The 25267-nt window shown below is 43.2% G+C and overlaps 1 protein-coding gene across 1 annotated transcript in view; it reads right to left on the reverse strand.

The window, feature by feature from the left end:
• The window catches only part of LOC311134738 (UPF0606 protein KIAA1549-like), a gene marked incomplete at both ends in the record, with an annotated part of 79380 nt that overhangs the window by 22959 nt on the left and 31154 nt on the right, over positions 1-25267 (reverse strand). Inside the window, 7 exons of the mRNA XM_084168511.1 lie at positions 3779-3924; positions 4102-4161; positions 4373-4553; positions 12464-12594; positions 12745-12904; positions 14653-14741; positions 15190-17478. Coding sequence (XP_084024637.1) covers positions 3779-3924; positions 4102-4161; positions 4373-4553; positions 12464-12594; positions 12745-12904; positions 14653-14741; positions 15190-17478 — 3056 coding nt within the window. The remainder of the gene's footprint in view (positions 1-3778; positions 3925-4101; positions 4162-4372; positions 4554-12463; positions 12595-12744; positions 12905-14652; positions 14742-15189; positions 17479-25267) is intronic.

The raw sequence follows: 25267 nt of genomic DNA on the forward strand, positions 1-25267 counted from the left end.
GTAGTAAGTAGCTGCAAAGTTGGTAATTAGCTAAAATGCTAAAGTTGTCCATGATGAGATTGGAACACTCAACCTTTGGGTTGCTAGACATTCGCATTATCCGCCCATCCTTCCACCCCGACTAACTACCCTCGTTTTTTCCTTAAGTAACCTGCTGTCTTATGTAACCATTCCCAACGTAACATATCATACTAATTTACGTCTAGTCTATGAGAACAGGCTGCAACACAGCATGTAGTGCATGCAGTGACTCTGACATTGTTTTACACTGGTGCAGCCTACTGACTACTTTTTACTTGTGCATGGCAACTTCAGATTCTGTTTACATATGCGTTTGGGATTCAACCATTTACTATATGCGGTTCATAACTAGCTTACTGTTTCTTAACAAAACAATTTGTTTTCTTGGCTATGGTTTGTGTGGTCTTGGTTGTTTTTCGAAGGAAATGTAGCGTAACGTTAGCTAACTGCAGTGTTCGTCCTGTCTGAAATCTGGCTACCTCATTTTACTTTTACTGTAGCTTGGTCTGTGCAATGCAAATGAACGTGAGGAGCGTGGCATTTTCCCAAAGTGGTGGTTTTAAACGTAACTAGTTATGTCTTGTGTAATAAAGTATGATCTGGCCATACACATTAGCTAACGTACAATCTTACGTTGGCTAAGGTTACTTAGCTAGCTAAAGTTAATTGGCTATCATAGCAGCCAAGGATGTTCGCTAGTTTAGTTGTGCATATTTGTTTGTGCAACGATTACACGCAAGTGTCTAGATCAGCAGTTTACACATGATGATTTCAGGCTTATGTGAAAAACCTTACTTGGCAAAATATAGTTAGCTAGCTAGCTTTCCTCGCTTGTTGGTTAGCTACCTAGCAAACGTTAGCTCTCATCTGACTGGTATAACGTTACGTTAGCTATCTAGCACATTCTAGCTACCTTTATTTGCCTGTTTGTTAACTAGCTAGCTTTCAGCTGACTGGTGGTAGCTAGCTACAGAGGCTAGCTGCTGGACTTTGTACACGCAAGCTATCATTAGCTACGTAACGTTAGCTACCTAGCTAATCAAAATATCTGTTTGCATTTATTGATTAACCTCAGCTTGAATACCACCATATATCTAGCTATATACAGTAGATTAGGTTTGATCGCATACACTTCTTATGACTGGAAGCATGGTGCAAGCAGCTGTGTTGTTGCCGAGCAACCAACCTGGTGTTAAAACTCTGAGTTTCGGCTAAAAACGATGTTAGCATTGTCAGAAATGCTACAAAAAGGTAGCACATCGTTGATTCATAACAGACAGTATTGAGCACGTGAGAGCGATACATTATAAATGTAATAAAAACTGTTGCACCTACAAACGTATTCCATCCTGCATTTTTTAAGTACAATGGTCACTTTATTGACGCTATAGTCTCTTTTTAATCCGACGTCTAGAATTTGAGCTAGGTCGGCGCAAGAAATACTCTTACAAATAAATTGCTAATGACCCTTTAAAAAAATCAGCTATGTGGTTCTCGGTAACGGCCGGACGGCTCATGACGAGAGGCGGGGAGTGTGTTGTGTACCTCCAAATCAAGTTGATTTCTGAATTTTCATCGAGATTAGTGTCACATTGGCTTAGATATGACGGTGGGGAGATTTGAATGTAACATTGAGCTTCAACCAATACCTATATATAGCCCCCACAATAATGTAGCAGTAGTCTAGAAGGGGTATTGGTGGATGTGGCTGCAAACAGAGTTAGAATAGTACAGTGTTAGTCACATCAACTGGTAAAAGCTTCCTTCTTTACTCAGTCTATATTATTTCTCGTGGTGAGCTCTCCATGAATCGGAACAGTGAGACTCATTATCGAGGGCTTGTAGTCTTTTCTACCCAGAGTCACACTGCTTTACTAATCAAGCTCTGCCTTTTGTGGTTCTCCACAGCACCTGCTCTACTCCCCTCTCCCTCTCTTCACAACAACATTTAGGGGACAGGATAGGCCAGGGTATCCATGGCAACACCACCTATTCATCACAGGCCAGCCACTCAAAGACCAACCACCAAGTCTCTTTTTCTTTCTTTCAAGACCCGTTACTTGAAAGCTGTGTCGCCAGTCACTAATAGCAGATCAATTATTAATTATCTGTCTCTTTCGCTCTCTCTCATTCTGCCTGGCAGCTGGAGTTATTATAAAACCAGAAATCTGCTCTAGTTGTGGGGAGGGAAATGTTATCAGGCCCTGTGGAGGAGGCAGAGAGGGTGCGATGGTGTACATGCAGGTGGGAGATGTTAGTGATAAATATCATAGCACCCTCAGAGATCTGCTTCCCAGATCTCCACTGATAGACCCACGGACGTTTCATGAGTAGTGAATTAGCAGAACCTGTGTGTCAGGTATGGGCTATGATTAGAGGTCTATTAGAGTACCACAGTATGAGTCATAATACCCATAAAACCTAGCGGTCAAACAGGGAAATGGTTCCAATAGTTTTTGCACCATTCATTTTTCCCATAGGGGATTTTAGAAACACTTAAAATAAGGGCTGTGTTTCGTGTAGGCTTACCGTGGCATGACGTTTTGATAACAGTGTAAATCTCTCTAGGACAATGTGACTTTTATCAATATATTCGCCTGTATTTACCCCAAAAAAATTACGATCTGGATGAGACTGACGAATCGAGGCAAAGGTAAGAATCTCTGGATTAACTATCTAATTTTAGCTAAATGTAGTAATGAATAAATTGGCAACATTTCTTTAAATTGACAATTCTGTGAACTGTCTTGTGCAAGTTTTAAATTGACACAATACCTGTTAGAAAAGGTGTCAGCTAGAGATGACGTGTCGGAGCTTGCAGGGATTGGTAGTTTTGCATGTCTACTTTGATGCCAATTAGCATTTTCGAATCTGAGAGTAAATAGAGCCAAATATATTGATAAAAGTAACCTTGTCCGAGAGAGATTTACATGGTTATCAAAATGTCACGTCAGGGTAAGCCTACACGAAACACAGCCCTTATTTTAAGTGTTTTCTAAAATCCCCTATGGGAAAAATTAATGGTGGAAAAACAATTGGAACCATTTCCCTGTTTGACCGGTAGGTTTTATGGGTATTATGACACCCCCACTGTGGGGCTCTATTGGTGGAATTCTAATAGGTCTCGGCAAATGGCATTCTACTTCATTTCCCCTCAGTATGAATATGATTATTCACCCACACAAATGTAATGATGGTGCTTTTCTGTTTTTAGCCTTGAAAAGAAAATGTCATATTAGACTGCTCTGGCCTCTTGTTTTTTTGCATTTCAAGGACTGTCGTCAGTGTTTGTCTGGCTCTAAATAACACAGTGAGACTGTCTGCTCTACTTGTGATCACTAAAACCCTGCTGCCTCTCTCAGCCTGTCACAAAGAAGCCCTAGTTTGACTTGACAGAATCAGTACGCTGGCATCACCTGTGAAAGTCCACAGCCAGAGAGAGTTGGATATGGAGGTGTTTGTGTGTGTGTGTGTGTGTGAAGGGGTGTGGTTCATGTGGGGCCACACACTGTTCATCATTCCACTCTAATAAACCTGGAGACTGGATGTGGGTTAGTGGCTGGCTGAGGAAACCCAGGTTGTTTTTCTGTCAGGTCACACACGACTCGGGCTTACTCTCTTCAGTATCACAGCCTAGCCTAGGAGTTATTACCACAGGGTGAGAGCTGTACTTGGTGTACTTAAGAGCTATAGTCAAGCACAGCACGAGATAACTAAGATGATTCTCAGTATAGTATAGTGTCTCTGATGTGGTTACCTGAACACTGTGGTTGGCCACGCTGGTGGCTCTCTTGGTACGCCTGGCCACCCCCAGCACCTCTCCCAGCAGCAGGGCCACACGACGCTCCATCTTGGCCTGGAAGGTCCGACCGTCCACCCCCTGGTCCAGCACACCCAGCATCACTGGACGGGAAACAGAGGGTTATGATATCACACAGGACAGGGAATACAGAGCCAACACATTGCCTATCACACAGCTAGAATATAGGCCCTTGAATGTATATCCATCCTCTAGCTGCAGTTGAGATTTAGATTAAGTATTCCACCCAAAGTCAGAGGTGTTGACAAGGGGAAGCATACCTGTTCTAACCCAAGACGAGCGAAGCAACTGGGTGGTGTTCAACTCTGGGTAGTGAAAAGCTATTGGGAAAAGAAGAGAGGGAAATCAGGCAAGTACAGACAACCTAAAAATACTCCCTATTGAGGTATAAAATAGGTGCTTAGAAGGTAAAGCAGATTGACTAATAGAATACAATCGATTAGAATACATGTATTTCCCCCAAGGGAACATCCCAGTAGGGGTACTTGGCATAAAATCCCAATCCATTAGACAGTATGGTAATGGACTCACGCTCGGCGATCTGCAGCACGGGAAAGCCCAGGTAGTAGCTGAACTCCACCATGTTGAGCAGCCTCAGGTGGTTGCTGACCTCTGACCCCTTCAGGTAGCCGACGGCGTCGCGCACCGCGAAGGTCACGTCCACTGGCTCCCTCTGCTGACTCCTCGGCTGATTCATGGTGATGTTCACAATCTAGGAAAAGATTACATACACATATACAGGGCTCTATTTTAACAAACATAAAGCAATGGTAAATGTATGCGCTGGCAGTAGAGCTATACGTTGGTGTGTGTGTGAAATATTTTTGCTATTTTCACAACCAGAATTACGGGCGCAGTAGCTGGCGGTGGCGCGAAAAGGCTGGGTTTTGATGAATTAACAAGTTGAAGAAGTGTCGAGGCTTGACCCCTCACTGGCCAATCAGAATGTTTCCCATGGCTAAATATGTGGTTGCTTCAAGTTGTATATTTACGGTATTTTATGTATTGCGTTTGGTAAATAGCCTACAGAAACTAAATGTAGGCCTATCCCATATTTGCTAAATACGTTGAACATGTTTTTGAACAGTAAAAAACCAGTTAAAAAACCCCAGTAAAAACCAGTAAAAAAAAGTGGTGGTCCCACTTGCTATCATAAGTTGAATGCACCAATTTGTAAGTCGCTCTGTATAAGAGCGTCTGCTAAATGATGTAAATGTAAATGTAATGTAACTGCATGGCTTCAGTATGGAAATATATTGTTAACATAGCTTTCACACTTTTGTAAGATTGTATTTATTTTTAAACAATACAAAACATACACATACAAACGACAGCATACAACACACACAAACTTCAATGACATCACAACTGCCCAGACCCACCTGCTAACACCCCCATCTCCAGCCCCCGCATCCCTCTCTGCCACATGGCCTCAAACCGCACCATTTTGTTTATCTCCGTCGCCCACACACTTTCAACATTTAGATAATAAAGCATTTGACCTTTCCATTGTGTTAACGATGGAAGATTGATTGATTTACAGTATTTTCAAGATGATTGACGGGAAAAGTATCAACCAACCCATCGGTTATCTCACTGCACCCTCAAATGCCATTTCTTGAAATATGCAGACAGACTGATTAAAAGTAAATTTACATTGTAATACTTCTGACAGCCAACTTTCCAACTACGCCCATAACCCCTGGACTCCATAGGATTCCCAGAAGGCATGTACCATTGATTCATTGCTAGTTTCACACCCAAGACATGACGATGCTGTTGTGCTGCAGAATATGCGAACTTTGCTTCCTGTATAATACATTCTATACAATCCAGTTTATACTGGATTAAGCGTAAATTTTTTGTTAACTGTAATTTTGTTAGTTACACTACATGACCAAAAGTATGTGGACACCTGCTTGTCGAACATCTCATTCCAAAACCATGGACATTAATATGGAGTTGGTCCCCCCTTTACTGCTATAACAGCCTCCACTCTTCTGGGAAGGCTTTCCACTAGATGTTGGAACATTGTTGCGGGGACTTGCCCCATTTCAGCCACAAGAGCATTAGTGAGGTCGGGCACTGATGTTGGGCGATTAGGCCTCACTTGCAGTCATTCCAATTAATCCCAAAGGTGTTTGATGGGGTTGAGGTCAGGGATCTGTGCAGGCCAGTCAAGTTGGCACTATGCATTCGGGTAGGTAGCGTTCTCCTGGCATCTGCCAAACCCAGATTCGTCCGTCAGACTGCCAGATGGTGAAGCGTGATTCATCACTCCAGAGAACGTGTTTCCACTGCTCCAGAGTCCAATGGCGGGAGCTTTACACCACTCCAGCCGACGCTTGGCATTGCACATGGTGATCTTAGGCTTGTGTGCAGCTGCACAGCCATGGAAACCCATTTCATGAATCTCCCGACGAACAGTTCCTGTGCTGACGTTGCTTCCAGAGGCAGTTTGGAAGTCGGTAGTGAGTGTTGCAACCGAGGACAGACAATTTTTACACGCTACGCGCTTCAGCACTCGGCGATCCCAATCGGTGAGCTTGTGTGGCCTACCGCTTCGCGGCTGAGCCGTTGTTGATCCTAGACGTTTCCACTTCACATTAACAGCACTTACAGTTGACCGGGGAAGCTCTAGCAGGGCAGAAATGTTACCTACTGACTTGTTGGAAAGGTGGCATCCTATGACGGTGCCACGTTGAAAGTCACTGAGCTCTTCAGTAAGGCCATTCTACTGCCAATATTTGTCTATGGAGATTGCATGGCTGTGTGGTCGATTTTATACACCTGTCAGCAACGGGTGTGGCTGAAATAGCTGAATCCACTAATTTGAAGAGATGTCTACATACTTTTGTATATACAGTGCATTCGGAAAGTATTCAGACCCCTTTACTTTTTCCACATTTTGTTGCGTTACAGCCTTATTCTAAAATGGATTAAATTGTTTTTCTATAATGACAAAGCAAAAACAGGTTCTTAGAAATGTTTGCAAATTTATAAATTAAAACAAACTGCAATATCACATTTACATAAGTATTCAGACCCTTTACTCAGTACTTTGTTGAAGCACCTTTGGCATCAATTACAGCCTCAAGTCTTCTTGGGTATGACGCTACAAACTTGGCACACCTGTATTTGGGTAGTTTCTCCCATTCTTCTCTGCAGATCCTCTCAAGCTCTGTCAGGCTGGATGGGGAGCGTCGCTGCACAGCTATTTTCAGGTCTCTCCAGAGATGTTCGATTGGGTTCAAGTCCGGGCTCTGGCTGGGCCACTCAAGGACATTCAGAGACTTGCCCCGAAGCCACTCCTGTGTTGTCTTGGCTGTGTGCTTAGGGTCGTTGTCCTGTTGGAAGGTGAACCTTTGCCCCAGTCTGAGGTCCTAAACGCTCTGGAGCAGCCTTATTCCATTTTAGAATAAGGCTGTAACGTAACAAAAATGTGGAAAAGGTCAAGGGGTCTGAATACTTTCTGAATGCACTGTACAGCATAGTGTATGTTCCAACATTCCCACTATCTTGTGTCAATATCAATTATTTTTAAGTCTTACTTCCAATAGTTTATATTTTTTTTCTATGAGATTGTCAGTTGGATAGTCTCTCTGCAAGGTCTTGTATATCTTACCTATCATATGAATATCCTTTTCTGACGCAAATAGGATTCCCTCAAGATTGCTTTGATATCTAAAAGATTTCAAATCAAAACTTAAGTTGCATGTATTTGAAAAAAATCTACATTGGTCAGTCCAAAATTGCTTTTTAATTCTGTCATGGACATACATTTATTTCCTATTACCAGGTCATTTATGGTTTCTATGCCTATAGGTTTCCATGTGGGACAATTTAGATCAGTGAATTCTGAAAAGCTATCAAAGGATTGTTCCATAGGGTTGTGTTTTTAGGGAGTGATATTGGTTCTTGTAGAATAAGTTTCATTTTCTCCCATATTGTTATAGTGTTCTTAACTATGAAGTTGTTCATGTTCTTAGCTTTATCCTTTGAAAATAGACACCTGAAAATATTCTGGGGATGAGCGTGTGCATCTTCAATATGTACCCATTGGTCCTCTTTAGTGCATTTAACTATATGTTGCAAGTAAAAGCGAGTTGATACAATTCCAAGTCTGGAAGGTTAAAACCACCCTCAGACTTAGGGAGATGTTTTTTTTATTTGCCCATATAAAGTCTAATGAGCGAGTATACTTTTTTAAAGAACTTCTTCAGTGGGGTAACTGGTATTATCGAGAATAAATGGAAAACCTTGGGAGCCATGTCATTCTGAAGAGGTTTATTCTACCTGTAAGATTTATGGGAAGATTGTTCTATTTAATTAGATCTGCTTTCATATTGTTAAGTAATGGGATAAATATAAATCTTTATATATGTGTTGTCACTTATTAGGCATCCTAAGTATTTTATATTTTTTTGTGGTCCACTTAAAGGATTGCTGTAGATCATGAGTTATTTTTTTTATTTTTCCTATTGCCATTATTTCATTTTTTTCCCACATTAATTTTATATCCTGAGATTTTAGAGTATTCTGAACATATTTTTTGCAAGGGGGGCATTTTGTTTTCAATATTGGTCAAGTATATCAGGAGATCATCTGCAAATAAGTTTAGTTTATATTCATGTTTACCAATACTGATACCTTGTTACGTTTGGGTCCTGTCTAATTGTTTCTGCAAGCGGTTCAATTGACAGTGCAAACAGAATGGGAGAGAGAGGACATCCCTGCCTTGTGCCCCTTTCTAAAGCAATTTCAACGCTCAAACCGCTAGGGGAATGTACACTCACCGTTACTGCTCCAAAATATATATATAGCTATAGCCTACCATCGCCGTTGATATGGCCAGTAGTGACTTTGAAAGGTAAACAAACAAACAAGCGGATTCAGTGCAACGGACAGCGATCTGAATTCCCGCGATATGACAGTTACAGTGAGGGAAAAAAGTATTTGATCCCGTGCTGATTTTGTACGTTTGCCCACTGACAAAGAAATGATCAGTCTATAATTTTGATGGTAGGTTTATTTGAACAGTGAGAGACAGAATAACAACAAAAAAATCCAGAAAAACACGTCAAAAATGTTATAAATTGATTTGCATTTTAATGAGGGAAATAAGTATTTGACCCCCTCTCAATCAGAAAGATTTCTGGCTCCCAGGTGTCTTTTATACAGGTAATGAGCTGAGATTAGGAGCATACTCTTAAAGGGAGTGCTCCTAATCTCAGTTTGTTACCTGTATAAAATACACCTGTCCACAGAAGCAATCAATCAATCAGATTCCAAACTCTCCACCATGGCCAAGACCAAAGAGCTCTCCAAGGACGTCAGGGACAAGATTGTAGACCTACACAAGGCTGGAATGGGCTACAAGACCATCGCCAAGCAGCTTGGTAAGAAGGTGACAACAGTTGGTGCGATTATTCACAAATGGAAGAAACACAAAATAACTGTCAATCTCCCTCGGCCTGGGGCTCCATGCAAGATCTCACCTCGTGGAGTTGCAATGATCATCAGAACGGTGAGGAATCAGCCCAGAACTACACGGGAGGATCTTGTCAATGATCTCAAGGCAGCTGGGACCATAGTCACCAAGAAAACAAATGGTAACACACTACGCCGTGAAGGACTAAAATCCTGCAGCGCCCGCAAGGTCCCCCTGCTCAAGAAAGCACATATACAGGCCCGTCTGAAGTTTGCCAATGAACATCTGAATGATTCAGAGGAGAACTGGTTGAAAGTGTTGTGGTCAGATGAGACCAAAATGGAGCTCTTTGGCATCAACTCAACTCGCGGTGTTTGGAGGAGGAGGAATGCTGCCTATAACCCCAAGAACACCATCCCCACCGTCAAAAATGGAGGTGGAAACATTATGCTAAGGGGGTGTTTTTCTGCTAAGGGGACAGGACAACTTCACCGCATCAAAGGGATGATGGACGGCGCCATGTACCGTCAAATCTTGGGTGAGAACCTCCTTCCCTCAGCCAGGGCATTGAAAATGGGTCGTGGATGGGTATTCCAGCATGACAATGACCCAAAACACATGGCCAAGGCAACAAAGGAGTGGCTCAAGAAGAGCATATTAAGGTCCTGGAGTGGCCTAGCCAGTCTCCAGACCTTAATCCCATAGAAAATCTGTGGAGGGAGCTGAAGGTTCAAGTTGCCAAACGTCAGCCTCGAAACCTTAATGACTTGGAGAAGATCTGCAAAGAGGAGTGGGATAAAATCCCTCCTGAGATGTGTGCAAACCTGGTGTCCAACTACAAGAAACATCTGACCTCTGTGATTGCCAACAAGGGTTTTGCCACCAAGTACTAAGTCATGTTTTGCAGAGGGGTCAAATACTTATTTTCCTCATTAAAATGCAAATCAATTTATAACATTTTTGACATGCGTTTTTCAGGATTTTTTTGTTGTTATTCTGTCTCTCACTGTTCAAATAAACCTACCATTAAAATTATAGACTGATCATTTCTTTGTCAGTGGGCAAACATACAAAATCAGCAGGGGATCAAATACTTGTTTCCCTCACTGTAGGTCCAACAGAGAAAAGTGGAAGACACATTTCTGGACTAAATGATAAACGAAAAACAATAAGCAGTCTTTTTAAATAACTTGATGTTCTTAAACAGGCTTCCTACAGACACTGAAACCTTTCATGCAATGGGCATCGCACATAATAAGTCCAAATGTTTCACAGAAGCTGCACAAAGATGTCCAATATAAATAAAAAAGGGGAACGTCTTGATTGTTTTGCTGCTCGTGATATTTTAATAAAACATTGGTGATGTATGTCTCCCGAGTGGCGCAGTGGTCTAAGGCACTGCATCGCAGTGCTAGCTGTGCCACTAGAGATCCTGGTTCGAATCCAGGCTCTGTCGTAGCCGGCCGCGACCGGGAGACCCATGGGGCGGCGTGCAATTGGCCCAGCGTCGTCCAGGGTAGGGGAGGGAATGGCCAGCAGGGATGTAGCTCAGTTGATAGAGCATGGCGTTTGCAACACCAGGGTTGTGGGTTCGATTCCCACAGGGGGTATGAAAAATAATAATGTATGCACTAACTGTAAGTCGCTCTGGATAAGAGCGTCTGCTAAATGACTAAAATGTAATGTAAATGTATGTACATAATGCTACTGTGTACGCCTCCACTGGCAAAATCAATGACATAACCAATTGCGTTACCGCTAAGACCAGCTTTTGGTCAGTCTTAAATATCCTTAGTTGCACTTACTGAAATTGGCATATTGGCGTACGTTTTAAAGGACACCCCTCCCACCTCAGAGCAAGCGAGCTGATGTTAGACAGGTAAATTGCCGAACCTGGCGTACGGGCTGGAAAATGCCAGTGCAACAGTTTTTACATGACGAAATTGCAAACTGACGTGTGTTTGACACTTGCGCCTTCTTACCGCCAGCTGAAAATAGAGCCCACAATGTCTTTGAGCTGGTGATGGATATCAAAAGTTCAGTAAATGGTCAAAAGAGACTGCACAACAAACCCTGTCATCAATAAAACCACATGTGAGCATACATGGCAGTGTGATGCAGCAGGAGAGCTTGGCCCAGATTGATTTCATTTCATTTCCGGAATTGAAATAGGAAGGGAATTGAAAATAAAATGAACAGCCATAATTAAAAGGGCATTTTCCAGATATGAATTTAATGCCCAGTATAATCCCTTCATTAACGGAGTATGAAATCTATGTCTGAACACTCTCCATATCCTTTTGGCTTGCTATTTTCAAGAACGTCAAACATGAACAGCCAAATAAGCACTTTCTCAACTGAATTACTTAATTAGTGGGCAACCTCTGCAAGAACCTGAATCAATAAACCTATGCTGATAATTTTGGTCTTGAATGAGTGACCACTGATCTAAACAGACTTGTGAGCTGGAGTCTCTGAGACCAGCACTTAGGTTGTATTACTGCAGCACACACATTCACACAAACCACACATTTCAGCCATTACTCCCTGTCGCTCCCCAAGCCTCAACAATTACAATTAAGTCAAGCAGATCCTGCCTCTCTTACTCTCCCAAATCCAAGCAAAGCAAGCCACTACTGCTGCTGCATTCGCACACAGTAACCCAATTAGTTTCTAAGTTTCCTGGCCTCAGCCGACCGACTCTCTTGGAGAGCTTTTCTTTCTTTTTCGTTCCACTTCCAGACTTATTTTAGCAGATGCTGCTCTTAGAGAGTTCTAGCAGGGAGAGCACAGCTACACGGCCAGTGGTCTTTAGTAATAATAAATGTGTGAGCTAAGTGCTTCTGACATAAATGGGTTGCGATCAGGGGTGATTCCAAATTATCATTGCCAAGTCGTTGAACTCTGGGGGTGAAAACGGTGGTCCTCTGTAGCTCAGCTGGTAGAGCACGGCGCTTGTAACGCCAAGGTAGTGGGTTCGATCCCCGGGACCACCCATACACAAAAATGTATGCACGCATGACTGTAAGTCGCTTTGGATAAAAGCGTCTGCTAAATGGCATATTATATTATTATATTATAAAACCCAGGAAGGAGTAAGTGACTGGTAATGAAAACAGAGCATTAGAAGAAGCTCTACTCTATTTTAGTTGACTGGAGTGCTACAGTGTTTTCAGTAGGTCTCCACTTACGTGCACAGTGAAGTTCGTGGACTCCTGCGCGCGTCGGCGCACTTCGGCGTACGCCATGGTCAGGCCTTTCTCAATGCGCTCGCTGAAGTTGCAGACTCGCACGTCGATGTGGCTGGGCACAAACTGCAGCACTGGTCAGGGAAACAGAAGGGCAGGGATAAGTCTAAACATTCAGACACATACTGTACAGTGCAGAAAACCTAAACAGAAACCAGCATACTGGGTACGCACTATTAAAATAAAAGTGGCTTGTATTGTTCGACACAAAACAGTGCTCTTACCTGAGTGGACTTGGTACTGGTGGTCTGGTACCTTCCAGTAGTGTGAGATGGGCTGGAAGCGTCGGCCTGACTTGCGCAGGGCGTTGATGACAGATATGGCTGTGTACACCAAGGGACCCGACACTGCCCGGAACACAAAGTCTGGAGGGCTCTTAGCAACCTTTACCAAGACACAGAAAATACATAATTAGAACTTCTCTTCATGGCAAATAATAGTTATTTATTCACTTTTAATGATGGAGTTTAGATGGGCTGTATTTGAAGTCTTTCAATTCAACTGTCTTTTTGTCTTACTTTCAACTTCTACCATCCTCCAAATGCAGCTGAATATGTCCAGTTTGTTCCTGAGTTCTTGCACCTTGGTTGAACTACGAGGTACTGTACACACACTACTTTTTTCCTTTGCACTGTACAGCATTTAAACAGTTAACGGTAGAGACAGTGTTTTAAGGTCACTGCCGGGCCATGAAGTGTTGCGTGTGCAGTTAGTCATTCTTGTGGTTTGTTTATCAAAGAGCCTGGAGAGAAAAAAGCTAACAGGAAGTGGGCTGTCCTTCCTGGCGCATCCCATCCCTATACCCCCACACACACCACCAGGATTATTATAGAACACAACAGCCTCTTATCCACCGCTGCAGCTCCCTACACTCTTAGAGAAAAGGGTTCCAAAAGGGTTCTTCAGCTGTCCCCATAGGAGAACATTTTTGGTTCCAGGTAGAACCCCTTTTGGTTCCAGGTAGAACCCTTTCTACCGAGGGTTCTACATGGAACCAAAAGGGTTCTACCCGCAACCAACAAAGGTTATTCAAAGGGTTTTCCTATGGGGACAGCCGAAGTACCCTTTAAAGGTTCTAGATGGCACCTTTTTTTCTAAGAGTGTCCCACTTGATTAACCCTTAGCCTACAATGATTGCGCCCCTGCAGAAATCTAATTAACATAATAAAAAACATCCCCATCAAAATCTGTCTGTTTAAGCTAGAGATATGTTTTTTTGCATGGGCTGCGTCTCAATCTACCGCATCCGCCGATATCGCCCTTCCGCATCTGCAGTGAAAGGTGGCAGAGCTAGAGCGGTGTTTGTCAGACCATGAGACATCCCGAAAATCGGTCTTCTCACAAAATCATTTGTAGCGTCCGAACGGTTTGACCTACAAACTATTATGACCACTCTATTGAAAGATGAGACTCATGAACACGATGGTGTTCTCCGCCCACAAGACTCGTCTGAAGGTCCCCGGTACCAGTTTAAAAAATGAATGGAAGTATATATGGAGATAGTTTAGTGCCTAAAATAAGGGGATAAATGTTTTTAAAAAATGTTTCCTGATAATAATAAATAATAAATAATTGGTCATTTAGCAGACGCTCTTATCCAGAGCGACTTACAGGAGCAATTAGGGTTAAGTGCCTTGCTCAAGGGCACATCGACAGATTTTTCACCTAGTCGGCTCGGGGATTAGAACCAGCGACCTTTCGGTTACTGGCACAACGCTCTTAACCACTAAGCTACCTGCCGCCCCCTGATCTTTCTTATATCTCTCAGATATAGGACAGACACTTCAGAACAAACTTACTTTAGATTTTTGGGGGGACTATCTGTTGTTCCATGTAGTGAATCTGTTATTCAATGCGTTTCTATTGACTTATAGCAGTAATGCCAAATTCAATGTTTCACCCAATAATGTTTTAATAAAGAAATTCAAAATCAAATAGCTAAATAATCCTTGGTATGACCATCTTAAAACAATTCCATATGTTAGCTTTTATGTATAGCCTAGCTTAACTTTATCACTGTAAAGACTAAAGACAAAGGCTGCTTTTTCAGTTCACTGTTACTTCTATCCATTTCATTAAGTGAAGTTTAAAATCCCAATAAAAGGTGCCCATGGTGCCCCATCATAATGTACCTGCAATTCAATTGATTTATTGAATTCAGTCTTCAGGACATCTCGGACTTGGGATTTGGCATATCCAACAGTGGCCCCAGGGGGAAAACCTGCAGAGGGTGGAAGCACACATAGGGAGCACATCTCATCTCTATCATGTCTCATTGAGAACATTCTGTTATAGATTAATTAAGTGCACAATATTATCAAAACATTAAATCACAAACCATGATTTTCATATGAAAAATTAAAGAATAACACTTCAGAGTTGTAAATTAGTACATTTTAGTCATTTTAGCAGACGCTCTTATCCAGAGCGACTTACAGTTAGTTAGTGCATACATTATTAGTATTATTATTATTGTATTTTTTATTTTATTTTATTTTTTATACTGGCCCCCCGTGGGAATCGAACCCACAACCCTGGCGTTGCAAACGCCATGCTCTACCAACTGAGCTACACGGGACTATTAGTAACATTGATCAAGTTGACATTCCACACAATGTTGCTGTCATTAAAAAAGTATATCAATATGACAAAGAGGTAATTCAACTTACCGACTTTAACAAAGTACACAGGCTTGGTGACGTTACAGAGGTACTGGCGGCCAATGGTTGTAGGCGGGCTCTTCGTGGTTGTTATGTTTAAGGGGGTGGTGGTGGCCAGAGCAGCGGTTGTAGAGGCCTCAGTGGTGATGGTGGTAGTAGTAGTAGTAGTAGTAGTAGTAGTAGTGGTGGTGGTGGCAGGATCAGTTGTGGAGGGGGTGTCTAGGGTGCTAACTGTAGTCTGACTGTCGTTGGTCACCGCTGTGACAGGACTATCCGTATCAATGCCTTGGTCAGCCATGACTGACACCGGGGGGAAGGTGGTGGCATTGGTGGATGGTTCTGTGGGGCCTGAGGTGACATTGGGGGGTAATTCTGTCTGACCAGGCACTGGGGTGAATGCGACAGAGGTGGTCAACACAGGAGTGACGGGAGCGGTGCTGAGGGCCGTCTCTGTGGCGGTGGGGGACACAAACCACTGGATGTCTGTCTCAGAGGCCATAGCACTAGGCTGCACAGACACTAAGACAGAGCTGCTGTCCAGTCCGACACTGGAGGTGGCCACAGGGCTCGTCCATTCCCCGGAGGACACCTGACCAGTGACACCCCACAGGGAGGATGTGAGGTCCATGGAGGGGGTTGGTGCTACTGAAGGCTCCAGGAACGGCACTGAGAAATTCAGAGAAGTCATCTCCGTGCCGTCTGCTGTGGTTGTATTGAGAGGCTCTGAGCCAGATATATCAGAGGACTCTTCGATCAAGGTAGTGTTGTCAGAAGGCTGGACCTCCACTCCATCCACTCCATAGGAGGCTGTGAGAATGTGGCTGGGGTCCACAGTGAAGGCGCTGGTGGCCATGATGTGGTTGGTGCTGATGGACATCAGGGAGAAACGTCTGGAGGTGGTGGTCACGTTAGTGCCTCTGTGTTCTTCTGAGTCATCGTTGGTCAGCTGGATGGTGTAGTACTCCAGGCTGTTCATGTCTGGTAGGAGAAGGTCTGTTGGTTCAACGGTGAAGGTATCTGTCCAGTCTACATCTGAACCTTCTGGTAGACTACCTTGAGGTGTTGGTGTTGGTGTTGAGGCTAGCATGGGGTGACTGGGAGATGGATGGATAGAGGGAGGAACAGATGTGGCGGCCACACTTCTAACACCAGAGCTGTAATCTGTTGTAGTGAGACTAAGTGAAGACGTCACGTGACGCATCGAGGAGAAGGACACGCCGACCCGGGAGGGGAAGGAGGTGTCGTAGCTTTCCGCGTTGGAGTCCTCCAGGTCGTACATGTCCGTGGGCAGGTTGGTGACCAGGGAGAAGTCGTCGCCCTCCGAGCCCATAAAGGTCATGGTCTCCAGGTAGTCTCCGGAGCCCCAGTCCACCGCCATGGTGTTGGTGGGGAAGAAGTCCTCAGTAGGGACCATGGTGGGCTCGGCCGAGGAGGACGTGGTCTGAGGGTTCAGAAAAGGCACATAGCTGGGAGCCAGCTGCATTTCAGGCGATAGTTTCAGGAGCATGTGGATACCTTGGGCAGCATCGTCCTTCTGCATGAGCTCACTGTTGGGGCGCAGGTGATCCAGATCGATTAATCTACTGGAGGGCTCAAGTGGCAGTTTGGGATCCAGCGAGAGATCTCCTAAACTCTGGGACACGTCTGGATTAGGTCTAGACTCTGGGCTGGCTTGGTCTGATGGGGCTGCTACATCTACAAGATTGTCAACAGGCAGTCTAGGCAGGTCGAGGGGTCCAACAGGAAGTGATGTCATAAGTGCAGGAGTTGTCTGTTTTGATGGATCTTGCTGGTTGCTGGGGAGTAATAATGGAGGTTCATCTGAAGCTCTTTCATTAGAGTTTGGGACAATGAACTGTGGAGATGTAGTCCCACTGGTGGCTGTAGAGAAGTTCAAGGGTGTTGTGGATGTGTTGGACTGTGGTCCGAGAAGCTTCTGGTTTGGTACTGTAACAAAGGTTGAAGAGGTAGCTGCCATGGTTGAGATAGGCCCAGAGAGCTTCATGTCCCTTGAGAGTCGGGCAGGGCCTTCAGGTTGTTGCTGAAGGCCAATCACAGGCTCCGAAGAGCTAAAAGGGGGAGTGGACAGAGGGTCTGGACCAATTGGGAGGGGGTCACTAGACCTAGAAGGTGACTCAAGTGGTAGGGGACCAGGTGAAAGGAGAGCTGTAGTTGTAGTGTCGTCTAGGTGCTCAGAGGCCTCAGTGTGTGAAACTAATAAGGCTGAGGGTGATTCAGTCCAGCTTGATACGTCTTCCCGAAACTCTTCCAACATGGTGGGATCCAACGAAGGCCAGTCTATCGAAAAAGAAACAACAACAACAACAACATGTCAAACATGAATTAAGACTGCACTGAAATATTTGATGATCATTGCAACACCTAGAGTACTGTGGAAAATAGCCTGCTCTTCAAATTGACTAAGAGAGAATTATGATCTCATGGACGATTTGTTGTTGTTGTTGTTATACAGTGAACCTTTTTTTTTTCCATTTTCTTGCTCAGTGAGTTCTGCCAAAAACCTTTGGAAATGACCAGGAAGGAAGCCATCCATCACTCTTCAGAGAACAAAGTAGGCTATAAATGTTGAACAAAATTGCAGGATCAAATCAAACAACACTGGATGAAGGCAACAGATTTAACCTAGTGATTCAAAGGGGATAAGCTATGGAGGCATTTCCACACAGGCATGGAATTATAGACATCTCCTACATCACATCAATAGGATAGGTCTCAATACGTTCTATCAGGCTCTTTAGCCTTTAGAGTAGCAGCCCACTGTGCAAAAACTGGTGGAATCAATGTTGTTTCAACATCATTTGTCAACGTATTGTGACGTGGAATCTACGCGGAAAATACATTAGATTTGAAAAAATGCATCAATGTAAACTGTTGTTTTGAGGGTCAAATTTAAACCACAGAATTATGTCATCAAGAAAACCAAATTTCTACATCGACAAACCTTGTATAAAATATGTAGAATTTCTACCTTTAACAAAACGTCTGATTTTCAAAGTTATATTTATCCACTATCAGAAAAAAAACTATACTGGGCAGCACCTCCTACTGGATAATTGATCTATCTACAGCTACCTTTTGGTCTCAACCAAGCCCAGACCTGCTTAGCTATGATATTTGTCACTGACTATTACCAACGTGCTATCGTGAGAAGGATTGCGAGAGCTCCACTTAAAAACTACATAGATTCACTGTTGCTATTGAAGTCATTCTAAAGAGTAGGTTTAACAGAGCAAATGAAACGTGACCATACTTTATCAATCATCAATGATGCTATTTAGGCCTTTGTAGCATTTGCAAAGTCATCAACAGCAATTGTTTGAATTCAACAAAAAATAGACTAAACCCAGAATAAAAAAATTACTAAACGCAGAATTCAACTAAATAGGCCTAGGGTTTCAAGCCCTGGTTGATTTTGATCCAACATATAATTTGTTAATTTGTCGACAAGTTAATATGCTAGTTATTGTATTTCAAAAGTGACATTGAATTGTCTTTGGTTGTCAACACAACCAAATATAAACATTTTAAGGAGATTTATATTCTGTTTGGATAGTACCATCTGTGTCACTGACTTAGTCTGGCTTTAATTCAGGTTTGTCTACAAACAAAATCTTTATTTGATTTAGTCCTATTCTATAACTTAGATTTTTGGTTGAGATGGAGACGTGAATCCAACATATCAATTATGGATCGCCTGAAAAACCAGCCTTCTCAAAGTAGGCTACGTGCAAAAAGACACCAACCAACATTACAATTCCACTTATAGGCTGTGATAATTGTGTTTGTGTACTTCTACAATCACTACAGTGCCTAGTCTAACTAATGCACTACCATTTGCCAAAGTGGCTGTAAAATTGAAAAATGTATTTTGAATAACGAAACACAGACACAGTCACTGTGAATGGATGCAGCCACAGAGTGGCACACAACAATGACATAAAAGTAATCCCCAGAAACATCATAGAACAGCTTTAGCCTAATACACAGCAGTAAAAAATGGGTTAGGCTATCTCACAGTGCACATTTTGCAATGGTGTGCTATAGTGCCATTTGTGTGTACAATAATACAATGTGTGTGTATAGCCTCATTTCTTGGTGTGTGGATGATGATACTGACATGCATGGGGACCATATGTACCATAGTAAAATACTCAGGTCATTCTAGCTTAAGGGTCCAAAATGAGCTACTGACTGAAGCACTCTATTAGGAACAACTAGCTACTGTAAAACGTTTTGGTGCTTGACCTTGGAATGATGGATGTCCCCATTCTACCTCATCAACAAGCAATTGTAGCTATTATACAAAAGCCCTCACAAACCTACAGGTACAAATTCGAGTGATTTTTGTTTTGTACTGCAGTGCTGTAACGGCCAATCTGTCTTCGCTGGAGCAGTGAGTACATTTCTGACAAACTTGCCAGACGAGAGAGTGCCAACGGCCTTTTAAGTAATTTGCTTCTTGCTTAACTTAAACATCATGCATGATTTAATTGGGAACTGCCGTGATTACACAAGTCACAGTTTAATACATGTGTGTGACGTGTGTTGTCTGTGTGTGCGTGTGTATGTGCTTGTGTGTGTGCGCACATGACGTGTGTGTGTGTGTGTGTGTTTCTGGGGCAGGATCTGTGTGAGCTGCCGGGAAGCCACGGGTGCCATGCTACAACACTTTGAATAATACACAGTAAGCCTTCAAATCAGGTTCCAAAGAGCTGTATCAGTTTGCCTAGTTTATATTCTGAAACGTGTTCTATAAATTTTCCATTAGCATCGCGCTTAAAGTCCAAACAGAGCCTTGTTCCGGGTAATGCTGATAAGGGAACTTTGAGAACCAGAAAGTGAAAATATACACTCAGCGTACAAAACATTAAGAACACCTTCCTAATATTGAGTTTGCCCTCAGAACAGCCTCAATTCATCAGGGCATGGACTCTACAAGGTGTCGAAAGCGTTCCACAGGGATAATGGCCCATGTTGATTCCAATGCTTCCCATAGTTGTGTCAAGTTGGCTGGATGTCCTTTGGGTGGTGGACCATTCTTGATACACACGGGAAACTGTAGAGCGTGAAAAACCCAGCAGCGTTGCAGTTCTTGACACAAACCGGTGACCCTGGCACCTACTACCATACTCCGTTCAAAGGCACTTCAATCTTTTGTCTTGCCCATTCACCCTCTGAATGGTACAAATACACAATCCATGTCTCAAGGCTTAAAAATCCTTCTTTAACCTGTCTCTTCCCCTTCATCTACACTGATTAAAGTGCATTTAACAAGTGACATCAATAAGGGATCATAGCTTTCACCTGGTCAGTCTATGTCATGAAAGAGCAGGTGTTCATAATGGTTTGTACACTCAGTTTATGTTGTCAGATAGACCACTAGGCAGATCAGACAGCTGAGTTGAGGTGACCATCAAATGGTAAATGTGATGCTATCTTGTAGGACGTAGATTGTCAACATGAGACTTCAGGAGGAATACTGTGTCAGGTTTATTTACACTGCGGTGAACTCATGGCAGGTAATGTGTCCTTTGAGCATGGTGACTGCTTGGCTCTCTGAAGAATGATAGGTGAAATGGAGAAATTATGAGTTGTCCACAATTTCATTTGAGAGGAGCGGACGCTTAGAGAAAGAAAAGTATGTTAGAAAAAAAGGTCTGTTCAGAGCCTGACTAGGCATCGCTAGCAGCACAGCCCCAACCAGACTCATCATATAGAGTGACTCAGCAACCACCTGCCATGTGTCTGCTCTCTGTGCACATCAAAACAACCACAGTAAGAAAAAGAAAGATAGTGCCTTCGGAAAGTATTCAGACCCCTTGACTTTTTCCACATGTTATGTTACAGCCTTATTCTAAAATGGATTAAATACAAAAAAATCCTCAGCAATCTACACACAATACCGTATAAAGACAAAGTGAAAACAGGTTTTTAGAAATGTTTGCAAATGTATAAAAAATACAAAACAGGAATACCTTATTTACATAAGTATTCATAACCTTAGCTATGAGACTCGAAATTGAACTCAGGTGCATCCTGTTTCCATTGATCATCCTTGAGATGTTTCTACAACTTGATTAGAGTCAACCTGGGGTAAATTCAATTGATTGGACATGATTTGGAAAGGTACACACACCTGTCTATATAAGGTTCCACAGTTGACAGTGCATGTCAGAGCAAAAACCAAGCCATGAGGTGGAAGGAATTGTCCGTAGAGCTCAGAGACAGGATTGTGTCGAGGCACAGATATGTGGAAGGGTACCAAAAAATTTCTGCAGCATTGAAGGTCCCCAAGAACACAGTGGTCTCCTTCATTCTTAAATGGAAGAAGTTTAGAACCACCAAGACTCTTCCTAGAGCTGGCCGCCCGGCCAAACTGAGCAATCGGGGGAGAAGGGCCTTGGTCAGGGAGGTGTTCAAGAAGCCGATGGTCAATCTGACAGAGCTCCAGAGTTCCTCTGTGGAGATGGGAGAACCTTCCAGAAGGACAACCATCTCTGCAGCACTCCACCAATCAGGCCTTTATGGTAGAGTGGCCAGACGGAAGCCACTCCTCAGTAAAAGGCACATGACAGCCTGCTTGGAGTTTGCCAAAAGGCACCTAAAGACTCTCAGACCATGAGAAACAAGATTCTCTGGTCTGATGAAACCAAGATTGAAGTCTTTGGCTTGAATGCCAAGCGTTACATCTGGAGGAAACCTGACACCATCCCTACAGTGAAGCATGGTGGTGGCAGCATCATGCTGTGGGGATGTTTTTCAGCGGTAGGGACTGGAAGATTAGTCAGGATCCAGAGCGCTCAGGACCTCAGACTGGGGCGAAGGTTCACCTTCCAACAGGACAACGACCCTAAGCACACAGCCAAGACAACGCAGGAGTGGCTTCGGGACAAGTCTCTGAATGTCCTTGAGTGGCCCAGCCAGAGCCCGGACTTCAACCCGATCGAACATCTCTGTTGAGACCTGAAAATATCTGTGCAACAACGCTCCCCATCCAACCTGACAGGGTTTTAGAGGATCTACAGAGAAGAATGGGAGAAACTCCCCAAATACAGGTGTGCCAAGATCATAGTGTCATACCCAAGAAGACTCGAGGTTGTAATCGCTGCTTCAACAAAGTACTGAGTAAAGGGTCTGAAAAATGTATTTATAAATGTGCAACAATTTCAGGTTTTTGCTTTGTCATTATGGGATATTGTGTGTAGATTGACGAGGGAAAAAAACTATTTAATCAATTTTAAGAATAAGGCTGTAACCTAACAAAATGTGGAAAAAGTCAAGGGGTGTGAATACTTTCCGAAGGCACTGTACAAGAAAACTATTCAACACACACATCATCATACAGGCCAAACTACCGAGAACCACTGAGCGATCCAGCCGAATAACCACAGCTACTCAGACATCTAGACTGGCTATGATGCATTTTAACCTTGTTGTGGAGATGAACTTGAACTCAATCAAGTGGTTATTTTGGGAAAGCTCATATCTGCTTTCCTTCAGTGCTCCCATTCAGTCACTATGTTAGATCTAGACAGCGGCTGGCTGCACCTAAGAGGAAAACATATTAAACGCTATCTTAGGGCACCTTAAATCAGGCCAACATGTTCCTTTGTCTTGGGCCTTCTGAAAATTAGTCTCTACTGCCAGTGCCTGCATATTCCAGAGTGTACACTAGCTATCTAACTGCAACACGGCGTCATGGCGTGCCAGTAGTTGGGTAACACACCTCCACTCCTCCTCCCCGTGACCATTAATAAGACAAGAGAGAGAAAGAGGCTGGGTGGCTGGCTGATGGGCGCTGGGAAGGAAGATCTAGTGATCCTATAAGGACAGGACATCATGCTAGTAGGCTCAGAGGCACCACAAAAGGCAAGCAGATGATTCAGCACTACTTTGCCTGGCCTCAGGGTCCCAGCTGGATGACTGAGCCTAGCTTTCAGGGACAAGTTCAGTGGAGGTGAGTAACTACTGTAAAAAAGGGCACATTGCTCACTGTGCTGATACAGTGTTGCACTTATGGAAATCATAGTCTACCATAAAGCCAAACATGAAGGCTACCTCTGAACTTTGTCAATCATTCCATAAAATATTTGGACCATTGCTGAGCTGATTCATTGTTGCCTCTGTTTTTAGGGACATTAATGAGCTGCTTTCAACACTAAGCCTAGCTATCCAGAAAACACAGGTAGTAAATCTGGTCCACTGGTCTCTACAACAGGTACAGTAATGAAGGTCATAGGCTACTTGGAGGTTATGGAACACCAAACCATCACCTCATCACCCCTGTGCGGTGCAGGATAAATGTATTTACTGTTGCAATTAGGCCAATCAGCTATGCTCGGATGCAGTGGAGGCTGCTGAGGGGAGGACAGCTCATAATAATGACTGGAACGGAGAGAATGGAATGGCATCAAACACATGGAAACCATGTGTTTGATGTATTTGATACCATTCCACCTATTCCGCTACAGCCATTACCACGAGCTCGTCCTCCCCATTTAAGGTGCCACCAGCCTCCTGTGCTCGGATGACTGACAAAGTGTGCAGCTGACTGAGGCAAAAGCTATTATTGACACCTTTTATCAGGTCACTATCAGAGGACACATTAAAGGAGAGATACACTATTTAGGAACCTAATCTGTATTTTTGATGTAAATGGCATGTTATAGAAGGGTCCAAACACTTTTATTTTTGTTGCAATTTCACTTGGTTTTGAAAAACTTATCCCAGCAGTGATTGACTTCCTGAGCCTCATTCCGCAGTTCCAGGGTGTCCAAAAAACATGAACAAAAACACCCAAATACGTCCTTTTACAAAGGGCAAAGCTCTCAGTATCGTGATGCATGTCTTTTAAAATCTGTATACATGAAATTGTGTCATTCCAAAATGTATCTGCAACGTTATAATCAATTTTGTGAAAAACGTGTGATAATTTGCTGCGTGTGCATATTGGTGTGCATGCGTGTCCTTCCTGTAATTGGCATGGAACAGGCAGACGGATGCCTCCTTGGAGTGACCCCATGAAATATTACATAATCGCAACACAAATGTCAAGTGCTGAGCTGGCCAGAGGAGCGTGCCATAGGACAGGCTTGAAGTACACTTCATTTGTGAAATAGGACTAGTCATGATGAGTCATGTTCTTGAACCCCCTTTACTGTCTCAAATAGCCAACCAATCAGCCTGTTATCAACCCTTAGTAAACTTTTCGGAAAAATTGTCTGACCAGATACAATGCTATTTTACAGTAAACAAATTGACAACAGACTTTCGGCACGCTTATAGGGAAGGATATTCAACAAGCACAGCACTTACACAAATTACTGATGATTGGCTGAGATAAATTGATGATAAAAAGATTGTGGGGGCTATTTTGTTAGACTTCAGTGTGGCTTTTGACATTATCAATCATAGTCTGCTGCTGGAAAAAAACGTATGTGTTATGCCTTTACACCCCCTGCTATATTTTGGATAAAGAGTTGACTGTCTAACAGAACACAGAGGGTGTTCTTTAACAGAAGCCTCCAACATAATCCAGGTAGAATCAGGAATTCCCCAGGGCAGCTGTCTAGGCCTCTTACTTTTTTCAATCTTTACTAACGACATGCCACTGGCTTTGAGTAAACAACACTATACAGGTGAGCTACTACAGCGACTGAAATGACTGCAACACTTAACAAAGAGCTGCAGTTAGTTTCAGAATGGGTGGCAAGGAATAAATTAGTCCTAAATATTTCAAAAACTAAAACCATTGCATTTGGGACAAATCATTCACTAAACCCTAAACCTCAATTTTGTAATGAAAAATTTCGAAATTGAGCAAGTTGATGTGACTAAACTGCTTGGGGTAACCCTGGATTGTAAACTGTCATGGTCAAAACATGTTGATACAACAGTAGCTAAGATGGGGAGAAGTCTGTCCATAATAAAGTGCTGCTCTGCCTTCTTAACAACACTATCAACAAGGCAGGTCCTACAGGCCCTAGTTTTGTTACCCCTGGACTACTGTTCAGTCGTGTGGTCAGGTGCCACAAAGAGGGAACAGGGCAGCACGGCTGGCCCTTAA

This window comes from Coregonus lavaretus (assembly GCF_964263955.1).
Source record: "Coregonus lavaretus genome assembly, chromosome: 9".
Taxonomy (NCBI): Eukaryota; Metazoa; Chordata; class Actinopteri; order Salmoniformes; family Salmonidae; genus Coregonus; species Coregonus lavaretus.